Source organism: Chelon labrosus (genome assembly GCF_963514085.1).
Source record: "Chelon labrosus genome assembly, chromosome: 14".
Taxonomy (NCBI): domain Eukaryota; kingdom Metazoa; phylum Chordata; class Actinopteri; order Mugiliformes; family Mugilidae; genus Chelon; species Chelon labrosus.
In genome coordinates, this window is record NC_140347.1 from 24,666,920 (window position 1) to 24,691,605 (window position 24,686).

Genomic DNA, 24,686 nt, shown 5'->3' on the forward strand with positions numbered 1-24,686 from the left:
CATGTTTTCTGTCTTTTGTTCAGAGAAGATGTCTGGTCAAACTGAGAACTGGTAAGAATATTCATGGTTCCCAGCGTAAATATATTTATTGTTCTCAAACCTTTTCAACTAACAGTTAATTTGGGCCATGACTTTAAGCTACACACAAGATTCACAAAACCAAATATGCAGAATCGTAATTCTCTCTGTTCCCTAGAGGATGAACCTTTTAAATTACCTTTCTCAGCTATCCTTGTTTGTCATAAATTGGACAGAATAGCAATGTTAACCAGAAAATATGTATTATCCTAATGAAATGGGATGTAATCAACAAATTAAACCGTGGCAGTTGAGAACATTTACATCCCCAAGAGCATGAACTGAGAAAATAAGAAAAACCATTAAGACACTACATCATCTTTGCCCCTGTAGTGTTTGAAACATTTTGTGATTCGTTACACCGATGCCATTTGATTTTAGAAACACAAGAGCACAGACAAAGAAGAGCTATGGCAACTTAAAAATAAGGCAACCTTTTTTCGTACACTAATTGTTTTTTTTTTCAGTGCATAGTACTCAACATTCATTTATTCATCTTTCCCAAACATATTGACATCCCATCTTCTTTCAATCTATAAATAAAGTTCCAAAAGATCTCTGTGCAAATAATAAGTGTGCAATCCACAGTGCTGTTGTGACTACCTCCTCCTAGCATATCATACTGTGTGCGCCAGGCAAACACTAGTCCATGTCTTTAGGTCTTGGTATCTAGTCTCCTCTCCACAGACTTCAGGAGCAGCTCAGCGTACTGCTCCAGCAGAGCCAGGGCCTTCTCTCCCTCACCTTTGGGCCCCTGGCCCCCTCGGGGACCTTCACACTGTGGGGTGGGGTGAGGCAGCGAGTCCAGCTCGGCCTTCACCGTGAGCAGGGCGTCGGACAAGATGCTCCTCATCTCCTGCTGCTCTTCCCCTGGCTGTTGGTCGCTCTGTAGCACCTGTAGGTAATGAACACATTCAGTGGGGCAGTCATCCAGGAAGCAAGTGAGACAGAGATGTGCAGGCTTTCTGTCTGAGTCTTTATTTAGTCTTTATCCATCCAATTAGAGATTCATTGTGTGCACCTGCATCCTGAACTAATACAACATAAAAACAGTCTAAAAGGGCAGCAACTAATGAAGTTAGTCAAGCTCAAGTTCAAGAACAAGACCACGCCCCATGTCATTCTATTTTCATCTCTGTTCGTCTCAGTTCTTAACCACCACCCTCCCATCTCTCTCTTTTCTTTTCTTCCTCTTTCATCTTTGATTACAGGAACCAGAGGGACAAGAAGTCGAAGCTTCCTGAGATGTGCCCCCACCCTGAATCTTACTCCCTGTGTTCTTCTTTGTCTGAAGACTATCATCTGTCATGCATTCAACCCCTCCCATTATTTCCCCTTGAACCCTCTCATCCCGTCATCCATTTCCCTGATGTCCTGGCTCCCTATGTTCCTTGCATCAATGAAGGCGTGGTCTTTGTCAGTGAAATGACTATTTTGTTATTGTTGAATCTTTGATTTTTAAATTGCACTGATGACAGAGTCCATGTGTTATGGATTGTCAGTAGCATAAGAAGACATTTCAGGATGGTAGATGAAACAGTACATAAATACAAACAGAGGCACAGTCACTGACCGTAGTATAAAGGAGGACTGTTTTCCTCAGACTGCTGTGAAGGTCTGTGATGGCCTGTCTACAAGTTTCCAAGGTGACTGCGTGATCTGCAGAGAGTGACAGAGAGAACTTTCAAGCACAGCAGAGCATCTGTCAAATCTAAGTGCACGCACACAGGAGCACAATAAATACACACCAACTGGTACAGAGCGGGGTAGGAGCACAATAAACGCTGAGCAGAAGGTTGAAGAGCATCAGAGAGAAAAAAAAAACTCCACAAAAACTTCAGAAACAAAACTACAGAAAGATACATGAGAGGGCCGCTGCACAAAGTAACAGTGTGAGCTGGGAAACTGAGAAAAAAAAACAAAACGATTTCCCAGTTTATATCCTCCAGCAAAAAACAGTTGTGAGTACGAATGCGGACTAGATAGCGCTTAACGGCATTCGTGCTTTCTGTGTTTTCTGAACTGAAATGAAATAAAATGTATTGCCTTTGAGAGGTGGGTATTATTCAGGAAACAGCGGAGGAGAAGCGCGACGGAAAGGATTCACCACAGAATTTTAAATCTGTTAGATACCTTTGTATACTGCACTAGTGAGCAACGTGAGGAAAACACTCTGCAGTGGTTGCCTCCTTTAACTCTGCACTGCATTTCAAAGCATAACGATAAATAATAGACTGGAACTATGGAGCATTAATGAGTGCACAGTCTGAAATCTTTCTTTTAGATTATAAAATGCAATATGTTCTGTGCAGATGCAACGTGGATGACAGAATGGAAAGGGGCAATCCTTTTAGGATGAATGAAAATCATCTGATACTATTTGATACTAGAGGGCCGTTGCAAAGAGGTCGTATGTCAATGACACCAAAGAGAGGAATAAAAGGAGTGAAAAGCATTGCCCTCTTAGCTCACTTTTACAAACAGACCTTGGAAAAAACAGCAAATAGGATTCAAAACCTTCTACTGTCCCTTCATCTGTGGACTCATCCTTGTCTTCACAGCAGAAGGGCACCGAGACAGACAGCGGGGTTTGAGACAAACAAGCAGACTGACTGACAGGCCAGGAGGCAAAAAGGGGAGGAATGTGAGGGGATGCAGTGATGAAGAGGGGCTGCATTAGCGACAGGGAGGCTTATTTAAGAGTTCAGGGAGGCCAGACCTGGATGGATGCTCGCCGTCTGTTCAGGCACCAGAGGGCACTCTTTAGCCAACGCCACCTGACCTGGCTCCTTGGCACTGAGGGTAAAAAATGTCAGAAATGGACGTTAGTAACAATAATAATACTAATCCTGAAATATAAAATGAACAGATTGGAATTGAAGCAAGGAACAAATAACACTGTGTGTATAAGGCAGTTAAATAATGATTAGAGGAACCTATTCAGTTCTGGTAAAGAAACATTTACAGCTGCTTGTGACTGCTGTAAAAAATCTAGTTAAAAGTTTACAAGTGAGGTAAAATCGTACCTCTCAGACACTGAATCCCTTTTCTGCTTCACGGGCAGAGAAGAATCTAAACTTAGAGACATAGGCCTGCTTCGTGCTGAAAATAACAAGACGAAAACAGAATAAAACACATGTAGCTCTGTGGTGCTGGTGACACATCTACAGTGTGCGGCTGACTGGCTGTCTAACCTTGTTTGATTCCTGGAGCAGGTGTAACATCACACGCAGCGTCTGTTGTCGGAGTAGAAGCCCTCGACGCGCCTGCAGACAGACTCAAGCTCGGCTTCACCTCCAGGCAGAGGCTGCGTCGGGGGCTTAGAGGCTGCTTGGGAAGCGGGATGCGAGAGGGCAGGGCATTCTGGGTAAAAGGAGCTGGTGAAACTGTAGCTGTAGCATGAGGGGGCGTGAGGAGGGGACTGCTTGATGACAATGGGAAGGAGGCAGATGACGGGAAAATGGTCACAGGAGATGAGGTGAGCAGAGGAGGCTCGACCTCAAGCTCCTCAGATGACGCCCTGCCCTTGGGGAGGCAGGGGGAGGAAGGAGGAGAGGCCAGCTGGATGCCGTCTCCCAGAGAGGAGGAGCGGCTGCTTTTGGCCATGGAGCTGGCGGTGGGGTTCATGTAGGAGTGCTGGGGCTTGAGTTTGGGGCTCTCCCATGGCAGGGGAGACTGCGGGGACCTGGTGGAAGGTGAAGAAATCTGGAAGGAGGGTTTGGGAGTGTCATGATCCAGGGAGAGCTGCTGAGGTCTCTTGTGCAACTCTCTTCGGTCACTAGATGGCGCAGGGGAGTGAAGAGCTGGAGAAAAGATGAGGAAGTGAATGACTTAAAAAAGAGAAGTACACTGAGTTATGTAGGCAATATTTTTTAGAAATTCATTTAGATTACTTCAAAGCAGTTACTTACAGACAAAGAAGTAGTATTTAAAAGAAAATGTAGGCTTGGCAATGCAAGTTATATTCAAACTAACAGATATGGCAGCAAATATGAACTAAATAATGATGCAACGTACAGTCCATGGCCAAGTTCTGGGCTGAGTGTGATTTCTGCAAACACAACGTTGTGTCCAGCAGCAGCGGAGCTTTGGGTGGGGGGTTGGACATCCTCCAGAGGTGGGGGCCGGCAGTCTTCTTCTTCAGGGGTCTTAGCGCAGGAGGGCAGTCTCTATCGGAAACCCTGAGAAGACGCAGCAGAGCAAACGTTGCCGTTATTTTGTCATTAAAAACGACAAATAGAAAGCCAAATTAAAATAAAATTTCGTTTTGTGCTTGGGTACAGTGTGGTGAATTAATATTACACATTTGCATGAGAATGATTATTTTTAAACTAGATTTTTGGATTTTTGGAATTTGCGTGAGCGCAGCAAAATCCTATTCATCTCGGATGTTTTGTACTCTGAGTACCTTTTAAGCATTTTGAACTTCCCTTGACTCAAATCTGCAATCTGCGCTAATCTGAAAACAAACCCGACGCCACTTGTAGCGACCTTTTTTCTCATTATTACCTTGGACCCTCTGTCCTGCCGGGAGACTCGGGGGTCTTATCTTCTGCGTTTCTGCTCTCACTGTCTTCCATCAAGGGCCGTACTTTTGACACCGGAGGCTTTGGAGAGCGGCTGCTTTGCTCCTTTCCATTCACTTTGGCAAACAAAGGCACCGCTCTAAACAGAGAGGAGGCATCACACAGGTAGAGAAGCAGATGAGGAAAGGACAGATTTAGTCCTGTGAGGTATGTGAAGGAATTGACTGACATTGGTGAGCTTAGCATCAAGGCTGTAAACAGTTTTTGTATTGCTTAAACAAGATATACCACGTTAATCAGACAGCTTTCGGGGTGCAGGGGGATTTAGTGACCTTTGCACAGAGCTGCTTGATGCAGTTTTATATTTAACATACAGGCATTAAAGTGGGATCAGTCATCTCTTTTAACACACAGCAAGAAAGCAAACAAGCACATTTCCCACTATGTAAAACATCCACATTCCCATTTAAACAACCCTGCGCATGTCTACATTAAAAAAATACAAAGCCCCACCTCCAGGGCTAAAAAAAATCCTCCCAGGCATTAGCCGCGCCACCTTAAACTGATAGGCTTGGCTAGATCAGGAAGGTACGCAGATGGTTTAGCGGAGCAGCATGCGAGGCTCCACACGGGTTTGTAATTATAGCCGTGAGTCCACACTGGTCTCAAGTGGTCAGCCTTACCTGTTATTATGTCCTCTGGCCAGGAAGCGTGAAGACATACTGAGCCGGGGGACTCTGCTCTGCTCAGCTGTGGATGGATGGCAAAAAAAAACAAACAAACACACACACACACACACACACACACACACAAAGATGATGGAGGCAAAAGCAGAAAGTGGAAGTGAAACTAAAAGGATAAATCAATACTGTCTGCACTGGAGTCTGAGATCATTTAAAGACATAGTGAGATATTGTGAGAAATAAAAACCTTCAAGCATAGGCTGACTTAAAGGTGATTGTTTAATTTCTTGTGAAGAGTTAGATGAGAAGGTGTGTTCTTTCTATCTGGCTGTAAAGGAGCTTAGCTTAGCATTATGACTGGAAACTGGTTTTACAGCTAGAGGCTCTAGAGTGGCATCTTATCTAAATTTCACAGAGGAAAAACTGTATGTGAGAATTTTTCCTGCCCTACCTGTGCTGCTGCTCTCTGCCAGGGTCTCAAAGTTCTGCTTAAGGAAATCCACCTCACTGTGGTCAGCAGACACTGTCCTCAGAGCCTCGTCCATACTCGTCACTGCTGCCGTTTGGTCCTCCTTCTCTTCACTCTCCACGTCAGAGCTGGCCTGACTTACATCTGCAGAATCTGAAAGCAAAAGTGAAAGTGAAAACCTTTCTCAAACCCCCCCACCTGACCTTGGTACATCCACTGCATAAGGCAGGTAGGTTACCAGATAATTCCAGAGAAATTACCAGCCTGATCACCGGGGCTTATGTGCTAGTATTATCCGGCATATTCCCATCAAAAATCTTGCACTCAGTGTGCTCAAATCCCTCTCGGTGGGCACCAACTTTACTGCATGTTGAAGAGATATCATGGCTTTCATGAACATTCCAGCTTTTCATTTTAAATCGTGTACCTGACACACTTTGAGGAGAAATGTGTAACTTGAAAAAGAAATCTCAGATAAAAGTACAGAAATTGGTGCACCAGTGTAACTTAGATATCTGTAAAATCCCTTTGACATTAGTCTTTTATTTCTCAAGCATTGCTTTTGCACCGCCTTTAAGCTGCAGCAAGAAAAACCCTCATGGGAAGCTTGAATGAGTAGAAATCTTATGATTTTAGCCTCTTAAACCGATAAATGTTCAGAATCTTATGAATCATTTTATGGTATTAGTTTTTGCTTGTCATTAAAGTACAATCATGGCTGATTCTGAGCAGTCTGGGGGAGCAGCAGACTTTTTTGTCTTTGTCAAAAAGTGTCAGTTAATGCTAATTTTCATTTGAACAAAATGTTAAATCGAGTCAGTCTCAATCTGTACATTCTGTCTTTTTTTTTTAATCCAAAGTGAGACCTCACCATCCAGGACACCATCCAGGCTGGACCCCATGCTGTCATAGCCCAGGGAGCAAGCACTGTCCGGGCTGCGGCTGTCCTGGCTCCCACTGCGCATCCCTCGACCTTGCATCGTGCAGTGCTGCTCCTTCTCCGTGCAATCACTGATGCACAGAAACAGAGATGTGGCGGCAATGAGGAACATGGACACATAGAGAGAAATACAGAAAAAAAGCACTTGTGTTCTTTTTCACAATCACTTGGGTGGTAAAACTCTGCGTACCAGGCTGGGATATACTGTACCTGCTCAGTGGACTTGTCTCGTCCTCATTTTCCTCAGGGAACAACACAGCTCCATCAGTCTCTTTGATGCCCTTGGAGGAATGTGAGGACATCCAGTCAGCGTGCGACCGGGCCCGATGCCCCCTGGATCTCTCGTCCAACTGCTGTTGCAGGAAAAAAAAAACGGCATTTACACAAACATGATCCATGTGAGCCGCTTTCTCTTTCATAGACATATAATCCCACGTACCGGGGACTCTTGAAGGCTGGACGTGCTCCATCTCTCTCTGTCATGAGAGGGGCAGTTGGGGGTTTTCTTGTGAGCAAAGGTCTCCAGTTGCCTCAGGTCCAGCATGGATTTAACCATGAGTTCCAGCGAGCCCATACGATGAGACCAACGCCTCCGAGGGCGTTTAGAGGAGTCAGGAATGACCTGGTTGACTACTCCATGCTGGGAAAGAAAAACAGGAGATAAATAAGGTATACATCAATCAGCCATAACGTAATGACCACTTGGTCACAATCACTGGTCAAGTGAATAAGACTGATCATCTTGTTATCATGGCACTTGTTAGTGGGTGGGATATATTAGGCGGCAAGTGAACATTTTGTCCTCAAAGTGTTAGAGGCAAGAAAAATGGGCAGGGAAAAGGTCCAAATCTTGATTGCTGGACAACGAAGAGAGCATTTCCAAAACTGCAGCCCTGTTGTGGTGCTCCCGGTCTTCAGTGGTTAGTACCCATCAAAAGTGATCCAAGGAAGGAAAAATGATGAGCTGGCGCCACTAAGGCAAAACCTTCTGATGCATGTGCAGAGCACATTTTCTTTCACATCATATGTCTGGCCTGGTGCATATCTGGATAACATATGGCACCAGTATGCAAGGAACACCCCCTTGCAGTTGCCATGGCGTCTGCTTATTCTGCAACAACTGGCTGGTGGTGGTACATATCAAAGTTCATCCATATAAATGTTAGGAGCCAGGTTTCCCGGGAGAAAATTACATCGTCATGAGATCATCAGTGTTATTCACTTCACAGGTTGTTTGATGTTGTGGTTGATCAGGATACATATATCCAAAAAAGTTCAAAAAAGGCAGCTGGACTTGTAGAGTTTTTCTTGTAGTTTTACTCGGATGAGAGGTGAAACGTGGTGAAACGTCTTTTCAAAAAACTCTACAAGTCCAGTTGGCTTTTTTGAACTTTTTTGGATATACCATGACCTGGATGACTGAGAACCTTCACAGATACAAGATATATATAGTCACTTGTTGCTATTAAACATGTTTTATTATTACACTGTTAAAAATGTACACTGGCAAATTTGAATGTATCCATTTTATTTCAATGTAAAATCAGAATGTAAAAGCGATGGGATGGTTTTGAGGACAAAATTCTATCAGAATTTAGACTTAAATTCTAATTTAAAACAATATCAGACTTATTAATGCCTACCTTTTTCAGATCCCAGACCTGTCCTTCATCTGAGCCTCCTGTTGCAGAAAAGAGTAAAATAATTAACATCATGTGTACTGTGCACGCCATATAGCAGAAGTAAGGGATAATGTATCAGGGCAGATGTTAACAAACTTGGCTGGTACTGTTACAGACTTCTGATTCCCTCAATGGAAGCTCTACCGGATGCTTATATTCTCGTGTGGTTAATGATCACATAGTACCTGTGTCCTCCTCTCCCTGACTGCTGTCAGAAGAAGTATTGGTCGTGTTTTCTTCTGGGTCATTGGCCTCTTCATTCTCCACTCTGTCCTCTTCCTCCTCCTCCTCCTCATGCTCACGGTCACTGTCAGAGGACAGACCACCAAGACTAGGAGCGCTATACGCCTCCCGTCTAGAGTAACACAGTGATAGAGTCAAGATGATGAGTATTCCGTGAGCATTAGTATATCATTACACGTAGGTATGTTTTCTCCATGTGGGCTCTTTATCATCAGAGCTGGGTTTGTGGAATGAATGTAATCAGTTAGCAGTCACCTGAGACTGGGGGTCCTGCAGGGCGGCGTGTTTGGGTTCTGTCGGAGTTGGCAGAGCCGCTCTCGCATAGTGATTGTCAGTTCTGGAGCCAGTCTCCACACAAAGATACAGCTGGGAGATAAAAGCATTCAGGCATTAAATATTCAAGATTTCATTTCAGCGCGGCCATTGAGGAAGCTGTCTGCAAACATATTTCCACAGTCATTTCCTCCAGCTGCAGAGGCTGAAGATGATTTCAATTCAATTTGGGTGCTGCTCCCATCCAGGTCTTGCTCTTAATTTCTTTCTAGTGCAGCTACTAAATTCACTTGAATATTTGATCATTTTATATGTCTGATGTTTAAATATGTAGCAGATACTGTTTGCTGTTGAGAACGGAATTATAGTTGATATCTTAAGGGTTTTAATCTGAATATTTTCTCTGGTAAACTTAATTAAAGATTGCTTGTGTGACCACACATACAAGACGGTTTCTCACCTGTCCCCTGATACGGAAATCAAATGCTTGCAGTCATTGGTAAACTTCATCCCAGTGACGATTTCTGCAAAACAAAAAAATAAGGCTTGTTAGTTATATTGTCTTCCTTGACTGCCACATCCATATCACAGTTTGGCTACAGTAAATAAGATGCGAGGCATTAAGTGTTGGTTCCGTTACCAGAATGTCCAAACATAGTGGCGACACACTCCCCAGTGTAGAAGTCAAAGATGCTGATGTTTTTATTGGAGCAGCTGGTGGCCACATATTGACCCGAAGGATCGATCTGAACCTGCCAGACAAAGTACAAAAGAGTTCCATAGTTCATAAGTTATATATACAGTGTGCACTGTATACAAAAAGCAATGGCTTCTGGAGTGTGAACTGCAGAGGGAAATTTACCCTGAGCAAACTGCCATCTTCACTCAGTGATCCTTTGTAGACCTTTTTTTGTTTGCCACTGCTGATGTTGAAAATCCTGGAGTCACATGGAAGATAAACCACCAAAATGTTAAAAATTAGATCCAACTTTCCCACCTCGTGAAGCACCAAAAAACACCTGCCCACACACTCACCTGATGCAGCGGTCCTGACAGCCAACGGCAGCATACTTGCAGGTGGCATCTATGCACATGTCATAAAGAGTGGTCTTCCTCACCGTGTGGTGAGAACGCCTGAACTCCGCTCCTCTGTCGGTCTGTGAAGCAGAAAGATACGCAGTCTGGTCAGACACTAGCGTAATTCTTAGCATGCCATACCAGATAACCTCATAACAGCAAGATGTATTTCATACTTGCATGGAGTTTAGGAAGTAAATGTAAATGTGACCTATAAATTCTTTGTTTCATTTAAGTTGCAGAAATATGTTTGCTTTAGTATCAATATAACTTTGTTTTCTCTGTAGAAGTATTTGCCTTCATTATAAGTATGTGGAACTAATATTCTTGGCAAAGACCCAAACTTCAAATCCTTTTGAGGTTCAGACCGTATAAAATCAGTTTTGACGTGGTCAGTTCATTTAGAGTCCTTAGAAACATCGATCAAGGCAAAAAGCAGCACTTAAGATGCTCATTTATGCTCTACGGGAGCACAAATCTGTCACAATAACTTTCCAAAACGAGCGCTCCGTAAATGTCTAGTCGCTCAGATTAAGTTCTACTTGAGACTAACAAGCCATTGTTTACTGTGCTCTATAAAAATGTTCTGAATCACAGTAGTGGCCTGAATCATGTCTAAAGTTTCAGAAGAATGTTGTAACTTATGCAACTATGACTGAACGCACAACCGGTGCAGTGACCCAGAAGCAATCCTAAAGGGAATAATGAAACAATAGTTATACAACTTGTTGTACAAATGTTCCTTTTGTGGTACATGCTGTAGAACTGTATTCACAAACAGATGCTTAATAGGTTTTATGTTGTGCAATGAATCACAATGAATCAGGATCAGTCCCTCATTATGTATTTTATGGCCAGAAAGAATAAAGATAAATGCTATTGATATAGCATATACAGTAACTGCTGTTTCATCATAATCCTAAACTAGAAGTAGCTACATTACCTGCTATCATATGTGTATGGTAAAAACATAGTGGAATCCAGCAACCTGTTAGCATCAGACAGGCAACATCCACATCCAATTTTCAACAGAGCAGTTTAAATTAATAACAATTTGCACTAGCACAGATGTTTGTCAGGCACAATACAAATTGCAATAGCACGACAGTGGCTACAAGCCTGCATGCACTAATCGGCTTTGCAGTATAAAGAAAGCTAATAATTGTATTAATAAAAACTCATAGCCTCCTGTAACCTTTGTTGTATAATAGGGTCATACTCACAGTCATAATAGATGTCTGGTTAGGACAACTGGCCACTGAGTGGAGTTATTGCAGCAGGCTGATGCTGTGAGATTGAATATGAATATTCAGGTGTCTTTCTTTTTGTTTTGTTTGTACTGCTATTTTACAGTAAGGTATGTGGAAAATGTCACTGGTTTCCGATCAAAACAGGGCGAGTTTTAAGCCAAAGTTACCACATGTAGGGTCTGATGTATATTAACAGGAGGAGGAGAAACAGCTAACCTGGCTAGCAAGCGCATTTGGGCTGTAAAACCACAACACAACCTTCTAACAGCTGCCTAGCTATTTTATTTATTGCGTACAATATTTATATATATATATATTTATTAGTGATGTTTAGAGGTTTTAGACAGAGCCAGGCTTTCCTCGTTTCCAGTCCTTACGTTAAGCTAAGCTAATGTTGGCATCAAATACGTTAAAACATTCTTCTTAAACTAAAGACACGATTCAGGCCACTGCTCAGAACATTAACTTCTGCATTGACTGCGTTCAAGAGTAAACTCCAGATGAACAGCGCCCCCACTGGTATTCACAACCTCAGGAGTTGTGGCATCTTGCTGGCATTTTCGGAAATGGCGGAAGTGAAGGGAAAATTTACATATTGTAATTCAGTTGCACTGTATAGTTTTATTGGTAATTTTATAATACTGTATGTCCAAGAAAAGAGTTAGCATTTCCAACGGCCTCATCCTTTTACTTTTGCATTTCCTACGCTAAGTGACCTGACCTGGTCATTAGCTTGCTAAACCATTAGCCTCAGTGGCGTGCCTTGCAGCAGTGTTTTCCGCCTGATGTTACCACTTGAACGCTAAGAATTTTGTGTACACGGCTTCCCATGACTGACCACTGGAAGGCAGAATAAATGTCTCCTGCCTTCAGCTTCATGTCTACAGTAGCTCTCATTTAGGTTTATGTCAGTTTATACAGTTGTGTATTGGATATTATACAACACATAAAATGTGAGAACTGATGGACTGAATCTTGCTCAGATGTTACCTTGTGCGCGGTGTGAAAATAGATGCTCTTGTCCGCCCCACAGCTGATCATCCTCACCTTGTTGTCATTAGCTAAAAAAAAATAATAATGATTTAATCAAACTTTTTTTCTAACTTTACAAACAAATTAAGGCCTGTAGACTGTGTAGATGTCCTGCTACTCATTTAACTACTATCACAGAGTATAGTAGAGGAAGAAAGTCCAGAGATAACGGATTAAAGTGGACTCACAAATCATACAGTAACTTAATCCAAATTTCAAAATCTGGGAGAGTAAATGTTGCAAATATGTTCGATGAAAGAGAGAAAATGAAGAGCAACCGAGAAGGCTTTGCTCAGCCAAACAAAACTCCACCATATTCACATGCCATCAATTATTTAAACAAGGAGTGCTGCGAGAGCAAAATAAAAGGGGGACTTTGTGTGGGACTGAGTGGAGACGAAAGCGAGGATTAGGAAAAGATTAGCCGTCAAATGTTGACAGTGTCTCAAGTGGCTTACCAGCAAAGCGTACGGCTGTTATGGATGAAGAGTGCTCGTCGAGCGTCTGCACCAGACTGTAGTCGTTGTCCGCGTCCAAGACGTGGATCAGGCGGTCCCTGCTAGCTGTAGCCAGTAGCTTCAGGCCTGACAGCAAAGAGAGCATTTAATTATTAAGCAAATGCGCCAAATACTCTTAAAACAGGCCATCATTACAGTCACACCCGCTGACCTGTTTCTGGTTTACTGTATTCAAGACAGAGGATCTCAGCATCATGAGCGTCCACCTTCAGGATCTCCTCCTTGCTGCTAAGGTCATAAACCCTGCAGAATTTAAATTCACACTTTTAGAGTGGAGGTCACCTCAGTCAAACAACAGTCTCAGTTTGACTCATCTCGTCCTACCTCAGCATCCCGCTGCGGTCCCCAGATGCAAGGTGTCTGCCGTCTGGACTGACACAGATGGTCCTGATGCCTGTCCTGTTTTCCGCTGTCTGTCCATCCCCTGATTTGTCTGCATGCACATTTGTTATACATTCTGGATCCAGCAGGGCGCTGGTGTTTCCATCTACGTAGACCGTATTCAAGAGATCCTGCAAAGCAATGATGAAGAGAGAAACAACACATTATAGGGAGAATTTGTACTTGTATCTTTCGAACAACGTGGGGGAATATGGTGTTCGACGCCAAACTCACGCTGCTGAGGATATTCTGGGAATGAACACGGGTTTGTGTCCCGTCCTCTGTGCGCCACATTCTTATTGTGTTATCAGCTGAACAAGTAAGGAACGTGCCTGATGACAGACCAGCAACCGATTCTCCGGGAACATCTGGAAACATCTGAAGAGGGAATTTTGATTACACTATGCCAGACAGTATGGACTTACATGAAACAAAGACTTTACCATAGATCTACATCCCCCTATAGGTGTTACCATTATAAATAAACCATATATTTGGCCTTCACATTTGTTGTGAATTGGACATTCTATAATATCAATACAGCTTATAAAGCTTACGCTGTCTAATGAGCAATAAGAGAGTGTAACAATAACAATATGTCTTGTACAGTAGGGAAATTAAATTCCCACAGTGAAAAGGTCCAATTATGGATTAAGGATATGATTGGTTTGGAACAGATCAATTCCAGAATGTCCCACTAATCAGTAACCTAATCAATGACCAGAATCCAATCTAAAACAAAGGCGACCTTTGCATTTGTTTTAGCTTTGTTGTTCATAATCTTTATCTTTGTTAACGTTTCCTCTTGCAAATGTTTACCTCTAGGTCCCAGACACAGGAAGCATGGAATAGGGCAGAGTACACCTTCCCCACCCTGTGTAGGTCTCTCACATCCCACACATACAGGCTGTGGTCATTATAGACACAGCTGAGCCAGCGGCTGACAGGGTCATACGTAACAGCAATGGCATCTGGGTAAGAGGCGTCCGCTTTGTTGTTAAATAAATGGCTGCAGGGAGAAGATCATGGAATAACAAAAACAGTTACACATGTAAACTCAATCTTTTTTTTTTTTTTTAATAAGTTACATTTAGGCAAAATTTAAGCCGTGAGAAGGTGCAGCTTGAGACAGCGTGCTCTATAAATAGAGCACATTTGATCCCGCGGTGGATCACTGCCAAGGAAAGGCTCTGTTACTCCTGAGCTCTTCCTCACCTGGCCTCAGTGACGGCAGAGACGTCAGACCCGAGGGGGTGTGGCCGCGGCAGTGTGTAGACAAAGTGAAGGTCAGTTGGGCTGAAGACTCGCACCGTCCCATCAGCGCAGCCACAGAAGATCATATCCTCAGAGAGAGACAGGGACTGAGCCACGCCAGTCTAGAAAGGACAGACACAGCTCTCTAATTTAATGATAAACCCTCTGGAGCATACAACTAATCAGTGGCGGGCCGTCAGGGCCAGCAAAGCCTTCTCTGATGGCCTAAACTTTATCAAAATCACTGACTTACATTTTAATATTTTCCCATTAATCTTATTAAATATTTATCAATAGTCTGTTCTTTTAATTTTATGGAATCACCTCAGCTGCGGTGATTCCAGCAGTGTAACTCTGCATTAGAGCTTTTATCCAATCATATTTCAGCCAACATGTGCTGGCCCTGGGCCTTCACAATTAAAACTGCAGGCAGCTAAAGCCTGAAATACATTGCACATTTCAAGTTCGTAGTCTTAGGCCTTCTCTGTGGCCCACGGTCACGTCAGCATTTTCGCGTCCTCTGGCTGGAGGGTCAGAGAGCCGCTGCGTTTAAGCTAGCGGTTCACGTTCATCTCTTGTGAGCTGCTGAACATTTTCAAGCTATTTTTTGAACCCATGATGGCGGAAGGAGGAGAGGCTATTGATCTGGTTGCAGAAAACCATTTTCACGGTGGGCTTTGAAGGAAAAGCTGGATATTGTGAGGAAAGGCCACCCAATCCTGGAGCTAGCTAGCCTGACCCGCCGGGGAAACTTTCAAGACAGCGACTATGAGCGCTACCCTTGGTTGACAGGCTCCAAGGAGAACTCTATTGTTTCTTAAGTTCTGGTGAGTAAAATGAATTATATTTACATCTTTTGTGTATATTATTGCTGACATCGATGCTTCTGATGGATTTAACATATGTGCTGTGTAGCTGTAGCGCAGCTGGAGCTGTTTTGAATAAAGTTGGAGGGCATTGAAGGCCTAGGTGGAAAAGTCACATGTAGTGACAAACACAGGTAAACTAAAACTTGCATTAACAAATAGCAAACTATAAAATGATAAGTTCTATTCATCCTCATTCAGGTCTGTATATTGGCTCCTGTAACACAGCTTAGGCGAGCCCACAGGAGTCCTGCCAAAAGGTTACAGAGGAACATAAAAGCGTCCTCACTGGAACCCTTCCAGATACATCCTGTACTTGTTCTTGCTGCTAATTCTTCTTTGATCCTCTGACAGGAGGCAGGAACTGGACCAACACGGCTTCATCTTCACCTCTTGATTAAACGCCACAGCTGGACACTGACCTGCAGCGTTACTGACTGTCCAGCTCCCTGAACCTACATTAATGACTAAATGACTATGCTGTAGAGTTCCTGAACACACGGATTCATCCAAATCAGAGCAGTCTTGCAAGTCAGCTTACACAGATAATGTCTAACAATACCCACTCTGTTAGACAGAGGTAAAATGAATGCGCAGGATTAAAAGCAGTGGAGTCCAAACAACCCTCTGGGCCATTACTCACCCGCAGGTCCACCCATTTGTCCAGCATCCTCTTGCTGTTAAACTCACACAGCAGGCCGGAGGAGGTAATGCAGAAGGTGGAGTCGGATTGAGACCCCCGCCCACAGACCACATCACAGAAGAAGTTGTTTCTTAGCTCTCCCAGCAGCCCAGAGCGGCCCAGCAGAGGCACAGGAGCACTGGCCTACATACCACAGAGAGCTAAGGGTTAGCTGATAAAGCCCATACTCAAGTGGTTAAAACACTGGACTTCCTAAAAATCTGCACATGAGTGTAGCTGTAAAAAGTTTAGATTTCCCATGCTATTTTTAACAGATTTATTTAACTGTCAGAAACTGTGCACTGGCCATGCAATTGTGAAGCTGAAGCAAAGAAATAGGTACCAGGATTATTCTAAGGCAATGTTTCATGGAGTCAAAACATGTTTGGAAGAAGCATGACAAAAGGAAAAACTTTATAAAGGACACAAGACAGCATTTCTTCTTTTATACCTTGTTGGCCTTGCAGTGTTCCAGGTACCAGAACTTGACGTGCCTGTTCCCGACGGTTACAAAGTAGGAGCTGTCCTCAGAGAAAGACACACCTGTCACCTTACTGGACACCTTGTTTGCAGCCACTACTACATCTTTCTGCAAGAGAACAAGAAAACAACTCGTTTCTGACAAATCCCTGCAAAGACATCCAATTTGACAAGTTCTTCTGAACGTTTTATTTCACATACAGGTATTGTGATATTTTATTCTCACAGTCCTCCAGCCGTACATTAAAAATGAAGATGGTCAGCAGTAAGTTAGCCTAGCATAGCACAAGGACCGAGAGCAGCTTGAAGGACAAACACTGCACCCAGTGTTCGCCTGCCACTAAAATAACATAAGCCTCAGCAGGCTTTACAAAACCTTCGAAACGAAAGACAAACCTTCCATGCCCAGACGTTGACCATCATGTCATGCTGGTTTCCCACACTGACTATGTATTTGCTGTTGGGGGAGAAGGCCACGCAGGAGACGCCATATTTGTGCTTCTGGAGCTCTGCCACCTGCCTTCGTTCTGCCACGTCCCATAGTCTCACTGCTGGTAGGTGACCACTCTGACGAAAAGAAAAGAGGGATTGAAGCAGTCAATTGAGAGAAATGTGTTCATTCCTACATCTATTGAGTATATAGTGTATTACTTTTATTGACTCCACTCTGGAAGCCCCCTGGAACAGGCTTCATACAATAGACACATGTCAGGCCGATCTATCCAGCTCTCTAAGACATTATCCTCTCTGCCCTCTCTAATGCAGCTACTTGTCCCTCGACCTGCTCTCTTTATTCCCTGCTAGGGATCAAAAGGTCAGCGAGCTATTTGTGCAGTCTCTTATTATAATAAGGCAGAACGACCTTTCAGCGGTCAGAGTTAATAGGTGCGAGGAGGGGCTGCCTGAAGGACGCTGAAAACAGACGACATTCAGCTGAAGAGGGAGCAGCATGAAAAAGAAACAGACATGATAAAGAAAGGATAGCATGTCTGCTGCCAGCCTGTTCTTGTATGTAAATTAGTCGGTATTTGATGAATGAGAGCATGTGGGGGACATTTCTTATCAGATGATTCTCCGGGGAATGTCTTTGACCCCACCTCTTTAAAGGCTTACAGGGAATCCTCTGACGGAGGAGCGATGCTCTCAGCTGTGAGAGCACAGCAGCTTTAATATTTCTGGTTGCTGACTGCAGTGGAAACACTGGCCTGGATTACAGACATGTAGATCTAAATTTTCTCTATAAATCTGTTTTGACCTGTAACACATTTCATTAAATTATAGCATATTAATGGTGGGGGTTAAAATATGGCTTTTGGTATTCCCTTAAATGGCAGCCTATTCTCTGTGGTCTTTTGAACTTTGGTCTCTGCTGTCATGGCAACTACGACCCAGAGAAGTCTTTAATCAGCTTTGATTGGCCGGGGAGGATTAAAGTAGTGTGTTGTGGTGAGGTCCACGCAGTGACCACAACAAAACTGAGTCAAGACGCCCAACTAAAAGGACATGTTACACTGTGGCACGACAAAACTCAAGCCCTTTCAAAGGTGAGGCTATAAAACACATGGAGACTACAGAGTCACCATTAAGTAATTGGTTTTCTGCACTAAACCTTGTAGCCTGGCGAGATATTTTCAGTTAAACATGCTAACTCCTACTTGTATCAAAGGATAACCTCAGTCTGGAAGGATCTAATGCACTAAATACTGCAATAAGCATGTAAACCTAATCACTAATCCTGTCGTAATAAAGACCGACAACAAAATCCTAGGAAGAATACGTAGGCGTGAGTTTGAACAGACAAGATGACAAGATCCAAAGAAAAATGAGGGCAGGCTTTCAATTTATGCACAAACGGGTTAACTGCAGAGGCAAAGAACGAGAAACCTGTAAGCGAGGAGACTCACCTCTCCTGTCACCAAGTACTTGCCATCAGGGGAAAAGGACAGGGCTGTGATGGTTTTTCTGTGAAAGTGCGAGAGACAAAGGATAACATCTCAGTGTGACTCGTGTCCTGGTGCACCGGTGGTTTTGACAGTTTGATGTTGTGCGACTGGATCCGTGTGCGACTCACCTTGAGGTGTTGATAATGTGGTGCTGTCTGCTCTTTCTCGGGTTCAGCAAGACCACCACACACCTACATGAGGACAAGGGAAGAAATATAATAATCCACATACGTATTTCATTTTAAGGGTCTGAGAACATTGCAGTTACATTATATATGATGTAAGAGTTCCAGCCTTCGTCAGGGTGTTAGAAATAAATTCACAAACAAATGAATTATTCACCTCTCATTTCGAGTACTTGTGGCATAGCTTATAGTACGGCTCACAGATTACACGCCCAGACTATAAACTGTGATGTAATACTGGAATGCATAAAACCTTGTTCTAATAGCAACTACATAGAAAGCTTAACACAACTAATCTTTGTTTGTGTTTGAATGTGGAAAGGTATTTGTTTCCCCACAATTAGTGCACGTCCACTAGTGCAAGATGAGTCATTAACATTTTAAAATGGTTTTCCCAGAAATGACACACTCTAATACACCACAGATTTTGTCAATACAGTTCAAGATAGATCATTTATCTAAAACAATCTCATTTCATTGTTATTTGTTCGGGGCGGCACAGTGGCGAGGTGGTTAGCACTGATGCCTCACAGCGAGAAGGTCCATGGGCCGGCTGGGCCTTTCTGTGTGGAGTTTGCATGTTCTCCCTGTGTCTGTGTGGGTTCTCTCCAGGTACTCCAGCTTCCTCCCACCGTCCAAAGACATGCTCATTAGGTTAATTGGTGATTCTAAATTGTCCGTAGGTGTGAATGTGAATGGTTGTCTGTCTCTCTATGTTAGCCCTGTGATGGACTGGTGACCTGTCCAGGGTGTACCCCTGCCTCTCGCCCGATGACAGTTGGGATAGGCTCCAGCAGACCCCCGCGACCCTTAACAGGACTAAGCGGGTATAGAAGATGAATGAATGAATGAATGTTATTTGTTTGTCAGCTTTTCACAGGCACCTCAGGACTTGTAGTCTTTCTGCTGGACATTGCAATATTGTTGTATGTTTAGTCCAACGCTGTTGAACGCTTCACAGATATAAGACAATGTATCTGAAATACAGTTTGTGGGATTTTGTTAATTAAGAAAAACAATATAATAATTTTTTCATTAAAACACTTTTTGGGCGGCACAGTGGGGTAATGGTTAACACTGATGCCTCACAGCAAGAAGGTTCTGTGTTTGAATCCATGGGCCAACTGGGGCCTTTCTGTGTGGAGTTTGCATGTTCTCCCTGTGTCTGCGTGGGTTCTATATACACACTGCCTATATACAAAGTCACCACCTGGATTTATCTAAGCAAATAGGTATGAGCCTCCTAGTTACTGCGTGGACGATTATCTTTCAGCTGGCAAAAAGAAACATCCACGTCGAAAGACACATCCCGTGGTTGTGGAAAAGATGTCTGTTTGAGAAGGGTCAAATCATTGGCATGCATCAAGCGGAGAAAACATCTAAGGAGATTGGAGAAACTACTGAAACTGAGTTAAGAACTGTCCAACGCATTATTAAAAACTGGAAGGATAGTGGGGAACCATCGTCTTCCAGGAAGAAATGTGGTTGGAAAAAAATCCTGATTGAGATCACTTAAACGTTTGGTGAAATCAAATGGAAGAAAAACAACAGTAGAACTCAGGGCTATGTTTAATAGAGAAAGGAAGAGCATCTCCACGCGTACAATGAGAAGGGAACTCAAGGGATTGGGACTCAAATTGCTAGGGAGCATAAAGATTGGGCTCTGGAGCAATGGAAGAAGGTCATGTGGTCTGATGAGTCCAGATGATGGGGGCATCAGGGTAAGAAGAGAGGCAGATGAAGTGATGCACCCATCATGCCTAGTGTCTACTGTACAAGCCTGTGGGGACAGTGCTATGATCTGGGGTTGCTGCAGTTGCTCAGGTCTAGGTTCAACAACATTATGTGCCCAAAGAATGAGGTCAGCTGACCACCTGAATATACTGAATGACCAGGTTAAAATCCATTGATGGAAATCAATGGATTTTTTCTTCCCTGATGGCACGGGCATATTCTAAGATGACAATGCCAGGATTCATTGGGCTCAAATTGTGAAAGAGTGGTTCAGGGAGCATGAGACATCATTTTCACACATGGATTGGCCACCACAGAGTCCAGACCTTAACCCCACTGAGAATCTTTGGGATGTGCTGGAGAAGGCTTTGTGCAGTGGTCCCATCATCAGTACAAGATCTTGGTGAAAACTTAATGCAACACTGGATGGAAATAAATCTTGTGACATTGCAGAAGCTTATTGAAACAATGCCACAGAGAATGTGTGCTGTAATCACAGCTAAAGGCGGTCCGACGAAGTGTGTGACCTTTTTTTTGGTGGCAAATTATTTTTTGGCTAGGCAGTGTATATATATGAGAATACAATCTGTGCTGTAAAGAGTTAATAAACATAACTTAAATCATCATTTTTATCAGTCTTTAGCTTGTATAGTTTGCATAACCTCTCTTGTTTATGCAGTTATTCTTTTCCGTATTCAAATAACCCGGATATAACCAAACCGTTTCCTGTTAATAACACTTCCACTTTACTGCTGGCTCACAAGCAGCACGCAGTCCGCTTTGTCAACTTGTCTACATGTTCTCTAGTTCTGTGCCAGGAAACTGCATTCCCAGTACCTCAGCTTGTACAGACTTAAACTGAGACAGCAGGTGGATTTCCAGACTGCGCTCAGTTTAGGAAGTATAAGTCTGGCAAAGACTCACAGACACAATCACACGCTCGCACACTCCTCGACATGCTGCGGTGATTCTGTAAACAGCTCTGTTCTCTTGTTTTTTCAGCCACTAACCTTCTAAATGCAGCTTTTTCAGGAGATTTGAGAGCGACACTAAATCAGCTCAAGTGCACGGGTTGTGTTACAGCTTTGCCCCGTGCTTGTTTTTAAACTTAAGCTTTCACCCTAGTGTGATGCAGCTCTGAGGCCTCGAGCATCCCCACTGTAGATACAATATCCCAAACTGAGTAAACTTAAACAGCTAGCGTTGGCATTTGCACAGGATTAATAATACTACACAACACTTTGCATCAGTGTTTCACAGAAAGAGTCAAAAATGTCTCCCTTAGGACGGGATAATAAGAAGCCTTGGAGTTTCTCAGATGGGAGCGCTCATTGAGCTCCCCTCCTCGGCTCCAGTGAGATGATGCAAAGATAACACGCAAACACAGAAATTTGCACACTAAACCTCTGCACACGGCAGATATGATAAGGAAGCCGGCAGTGCTGATAAGTCAGAGGTCAGCTGCTGAGATAACAATGCATAATCTGTCTCTCTCCTCTCACCCTGCAGGATAGGCCACGAGTCCAGATCGAGGGTCGCAGGCCAGTCCGCTGTTTCCTGAAGCGGTGATTCCCAGCACCTTCTCCAAAGTCACCTGTACTGACACAAGGCATGGCTTTAGTTTGGCGGATTTTGTCACGGTGATAGGCACAGGAAAGCTGGCTGCCTCTGTCGAATAAACGGTGATGCAACTAAGACAGATTTGGGGGTTACAACATGTCAAGAGAGCGGCTAAGGGTCAACCGCTCAGGTTCAAGTCATTATCAGACGTTATCCCAAAACCCAGTCTTTTCTGACACTTTAAACAGACACATAATCAAATTATTTTCTCACAAGAATGTGGTGACTTGTGACAGCAGCCAGATCGCATAACGCTGATTTAGGAGTGATTTAGTTAGTGCACACCAGCACAGAAACACGTTTGCTCTGGCCGCTGGCACACAGCATGGGGCATGTTCTTGATTCCACATCTTAAACAACAAGCTTGAAACAAAAATATATGATCAGTGATCACATTGTTTTATCTTTCTGTTTTTGAGGGGCAAAAATGAGAATGTTTAAGATGAGGTTTAACTCGGGAAGTAATCAAAAATAGGATGTGACAGATGGCTTGGCAAGTCCTGCCTCCTGTCTGTCTGTCTGTCTGTCTTGGGAATTATAACACAGCTGTTCATTCATTAGTCTGGAGTATGTACCTGAGTCAACAGTGTCCTACTAACACACATGGCAAAGAGCAAACAATAAAAAGCATCAGGTACGCTTTCTAATAACTTTATTAACACAAACACAAAGAAAGAACTAGATCTGTTATAAATCATAAGAACAACGTTTGGGTTGCCAGGTTGAAAGAAAAAGTATTTGGCATTCTAATGTTATTGATGTTAGAAATCCATTTATACTTGCTTAAGGCATTTTTTCAAACAGTCCAGCCAATCAAATGGATTTTTACACAATGTCTTACAACAGATCTATGAAGAGTTAGTAAATTATTTATCAGTGATTACAGATAAATCAAGTATACTCTTGTACCTCTGCACTTTCCATATGTTTCCCAGAGATTAGTCTAAAATATTGATGGAACATTTCTATTACCCTACATACAGGAATAGTCTGCAGCCGACAACTACTTTTATTCTCAAGTTATTCTGCTCAGACATGAAAGCGACTCTGCTTCTAAAGAGAGATGTATGATGAGCTCGTACCTTGCTGGTGAGATTTTCTTTGGTGTTCTGCTTGATCTTGATCGATGGAGAACGCAGCAAATTCCTAATGCGGCTTTTGATAGTGAATCCATCGCCTGGCATCTTGGTTGCAGCCTTGAGGCACTGCTCGGGGGACTGCTGTCTGACCATCCACTGTGACACGCCACCGGAGAGGCAGCCAGCCGAGCGAGACACGCGGGGACGAGAGAAGAAGTTAAGTGGCGCGCGTAATGATCCAAGCCTCCTCCAGAGACAGAGCTTCACACAGCCACACAGTGCGTCTGCTGCAGGGACATGTGGAAACTAATCTCCTGAGTGGGTTAACTCCTCTCTCTTCTTCCTCCTCCGTCGATCTATACATCAAGCGCTGCTTCCTGTGCCTCTGCTTCTGTCCGCTTCTGCGCTCACGCCTCCGTCTCTGCGCGCTGCGTTTTGCGCCGATAAGTGAGGAAAGCCGCCGCTCAGCTGTTCGCTGCCTGGATGGCAGTCTAATCTGAACCTGCGCCGGTCTCATGATTACATCAATGATCGCTGTTGTGATTTAATAGGATTAGAGGGAAGGAGCGTGGCAAGCGCCAAAACTGAGTGGCAGGATGTTTGGGTGCCGCACAGCTGATCGGGCCACAAAGGCTCACTTATCATTCATCTCATGGGTTTGTTTGCTTAAGATAAAGCAGTTCTTCTTTCTTTTTTAACGTGGCCATGTAATGTCATTATGCACAAGCTGTGCTGAAAGTAAGCGTTCGTGTGTTGAGGTCTCAATTACTGTAAGCGTTAAACTGAGAGGCATTGAAAGAGGTGTTTCAATGCTTCACCCATTAATTAAGTCCATTGATAAATAATGAATTAAACGGCCGTCTATACATTCATCATTTATTTTGTTGAGCTTTTGAGCACTTTTATTTGATAGATTCTATATAGATTCTATGCTTACGGTTGCAGTAGCTTTGTCCAATTTGACCTATAGAGGATTTCTCTGGCCTGTACTCATTATTGACCAACTTTACAAACTAACTCCTGAAAATGCTTCCTCACACTGATTGTCCTCATTAGCAGTAACCATTATACAGCAGCCTTAGATAGAAAAGCATCATTTGTTTCTTTGATTTTTCTTAAAACAATTACAGAACGCAAATGGGTTCCATTCATCTTGAAGGCACTGTTCTTCTCCGCAGCCAGAGATGCAGTGCTGAGAGCACACATGGACAACGCTGGAGCTTCTTGCAAAAGCCAGAGGTTAGAAGTGCCAACATGAAGGGATGCAAAGCAGCAGAGGACACTCCTGGAGCTTTTAATTTAAATGTGAGGGAAACGGCAATAAATAAAAACGCAATAATGACGCAGCGAGTGTGACCGTGGTCTGCACTTTTAAGCTCCGGCCAGAGTTTCTTCCTTCATCAATTTTTTTTTTTTTTTTTTTTTGTGACAGCTTCTCCAAGATTGCTTTTCGCATTTACCACAAACATGCTGTGATGATTTACTGATGGTTTCCAGGGCAAACTTCAAGTCTGTGGTTGACATTTCCATTTGTTTATGCAAACCATCACAGTGGGTGTAGGCTATAGTTTGCTTTAACCGTTTTTTAATTATATATATATATATATGTCACTCTGGTGTGTGATGCAAAGACGATGTAAAATCATTTTACTGACAACTAACCTTGTCGCTGGTTCACAGCTTTTCCTTCC

At 43.3% G+C, this 24,686-nt stretch overlaps 1 protein-coding gene across 1 annotated transcript; it reads right to left on the reverse strand.

The window, feature by feature from the left end:
* Positions 1–547: 547 nt before the first annotated feature.
* Positions 548–24,557, reverse strand: LOC311499499 (mitogen-activated protein kinase-binding protein 1-like). Its single transcript, XM_084560493.1, has 33 exons — positions 22,999–24,557; positions 21,799–21,890; positions 18,506–18,568; positions 18,339–18,396; positions 16,831–17,001; positions 16,406–16,543; positions 15,916–16,098; positions 14,368–14,528; positions 13,972–14,161; positions 13,387–13,530; positions 13,096–13,283; positions 12,923–13,014; positions 12,712–12,837; positions 12,212–12,282; positions 9,930–10,051; positions 9,757–9,832; positions 9,535–9,646; positions 9,355–9,418; positions 8,877–8,987; positions 8,564–8,733; positions 8,340–8,377; positions 7,136–7,336; positions 6,907–7,049; positions 6,628–6,767; positions 5,739–5,909; positions 5,288–5,354; positions 4,588–4,743; positions 4,096–4,259; positions 3,273–3,881; positions 3,105–3,180; positions 2,798–2,874; positions 1,652–1,737; positions 548–973 (listed from the first exon to the last, which is right to left on the reverse strand). Exons 1-33 carry the CDS (start codon positions 23,146–23,148, stop codon positions 734–736), a joined length of 4,650 nt encoding a protein of 1,549 aa, XP_084416619.1. The 5' UTR covers positions 23,149–24,557; the 3' UTR covers positions 548–733.
* Between the last annotated feature and the right edge of the window lie 129 nt (positions 24,558–24,686).

Bases quoted from the DNA above. Each gene is read 5' to 3' on its own strand.
- LOC311499499 (XM_084560493.1), bottom strand. From the start codon at position 23,148: ATGGTCAGACAGCAGTCCCCCGAGCAGTGCCTCAAGGCTGCAACCAAG. The intron at 8,734-8,876 runs GTGACTGCTAAC...GTGTTACTCTAG, and splicing joins TGCAGGACCCCCAGTCTCAG to ACGGGAGGCGTATAGCGCTC. The intron at 2,875-3,104 runs GTACGATTTTAC...TTTTACCCTCAG, and splicing joins AGGGATTCAGTGTCTGAGAG to TGCCAAGGAGCCAGGTCAGG.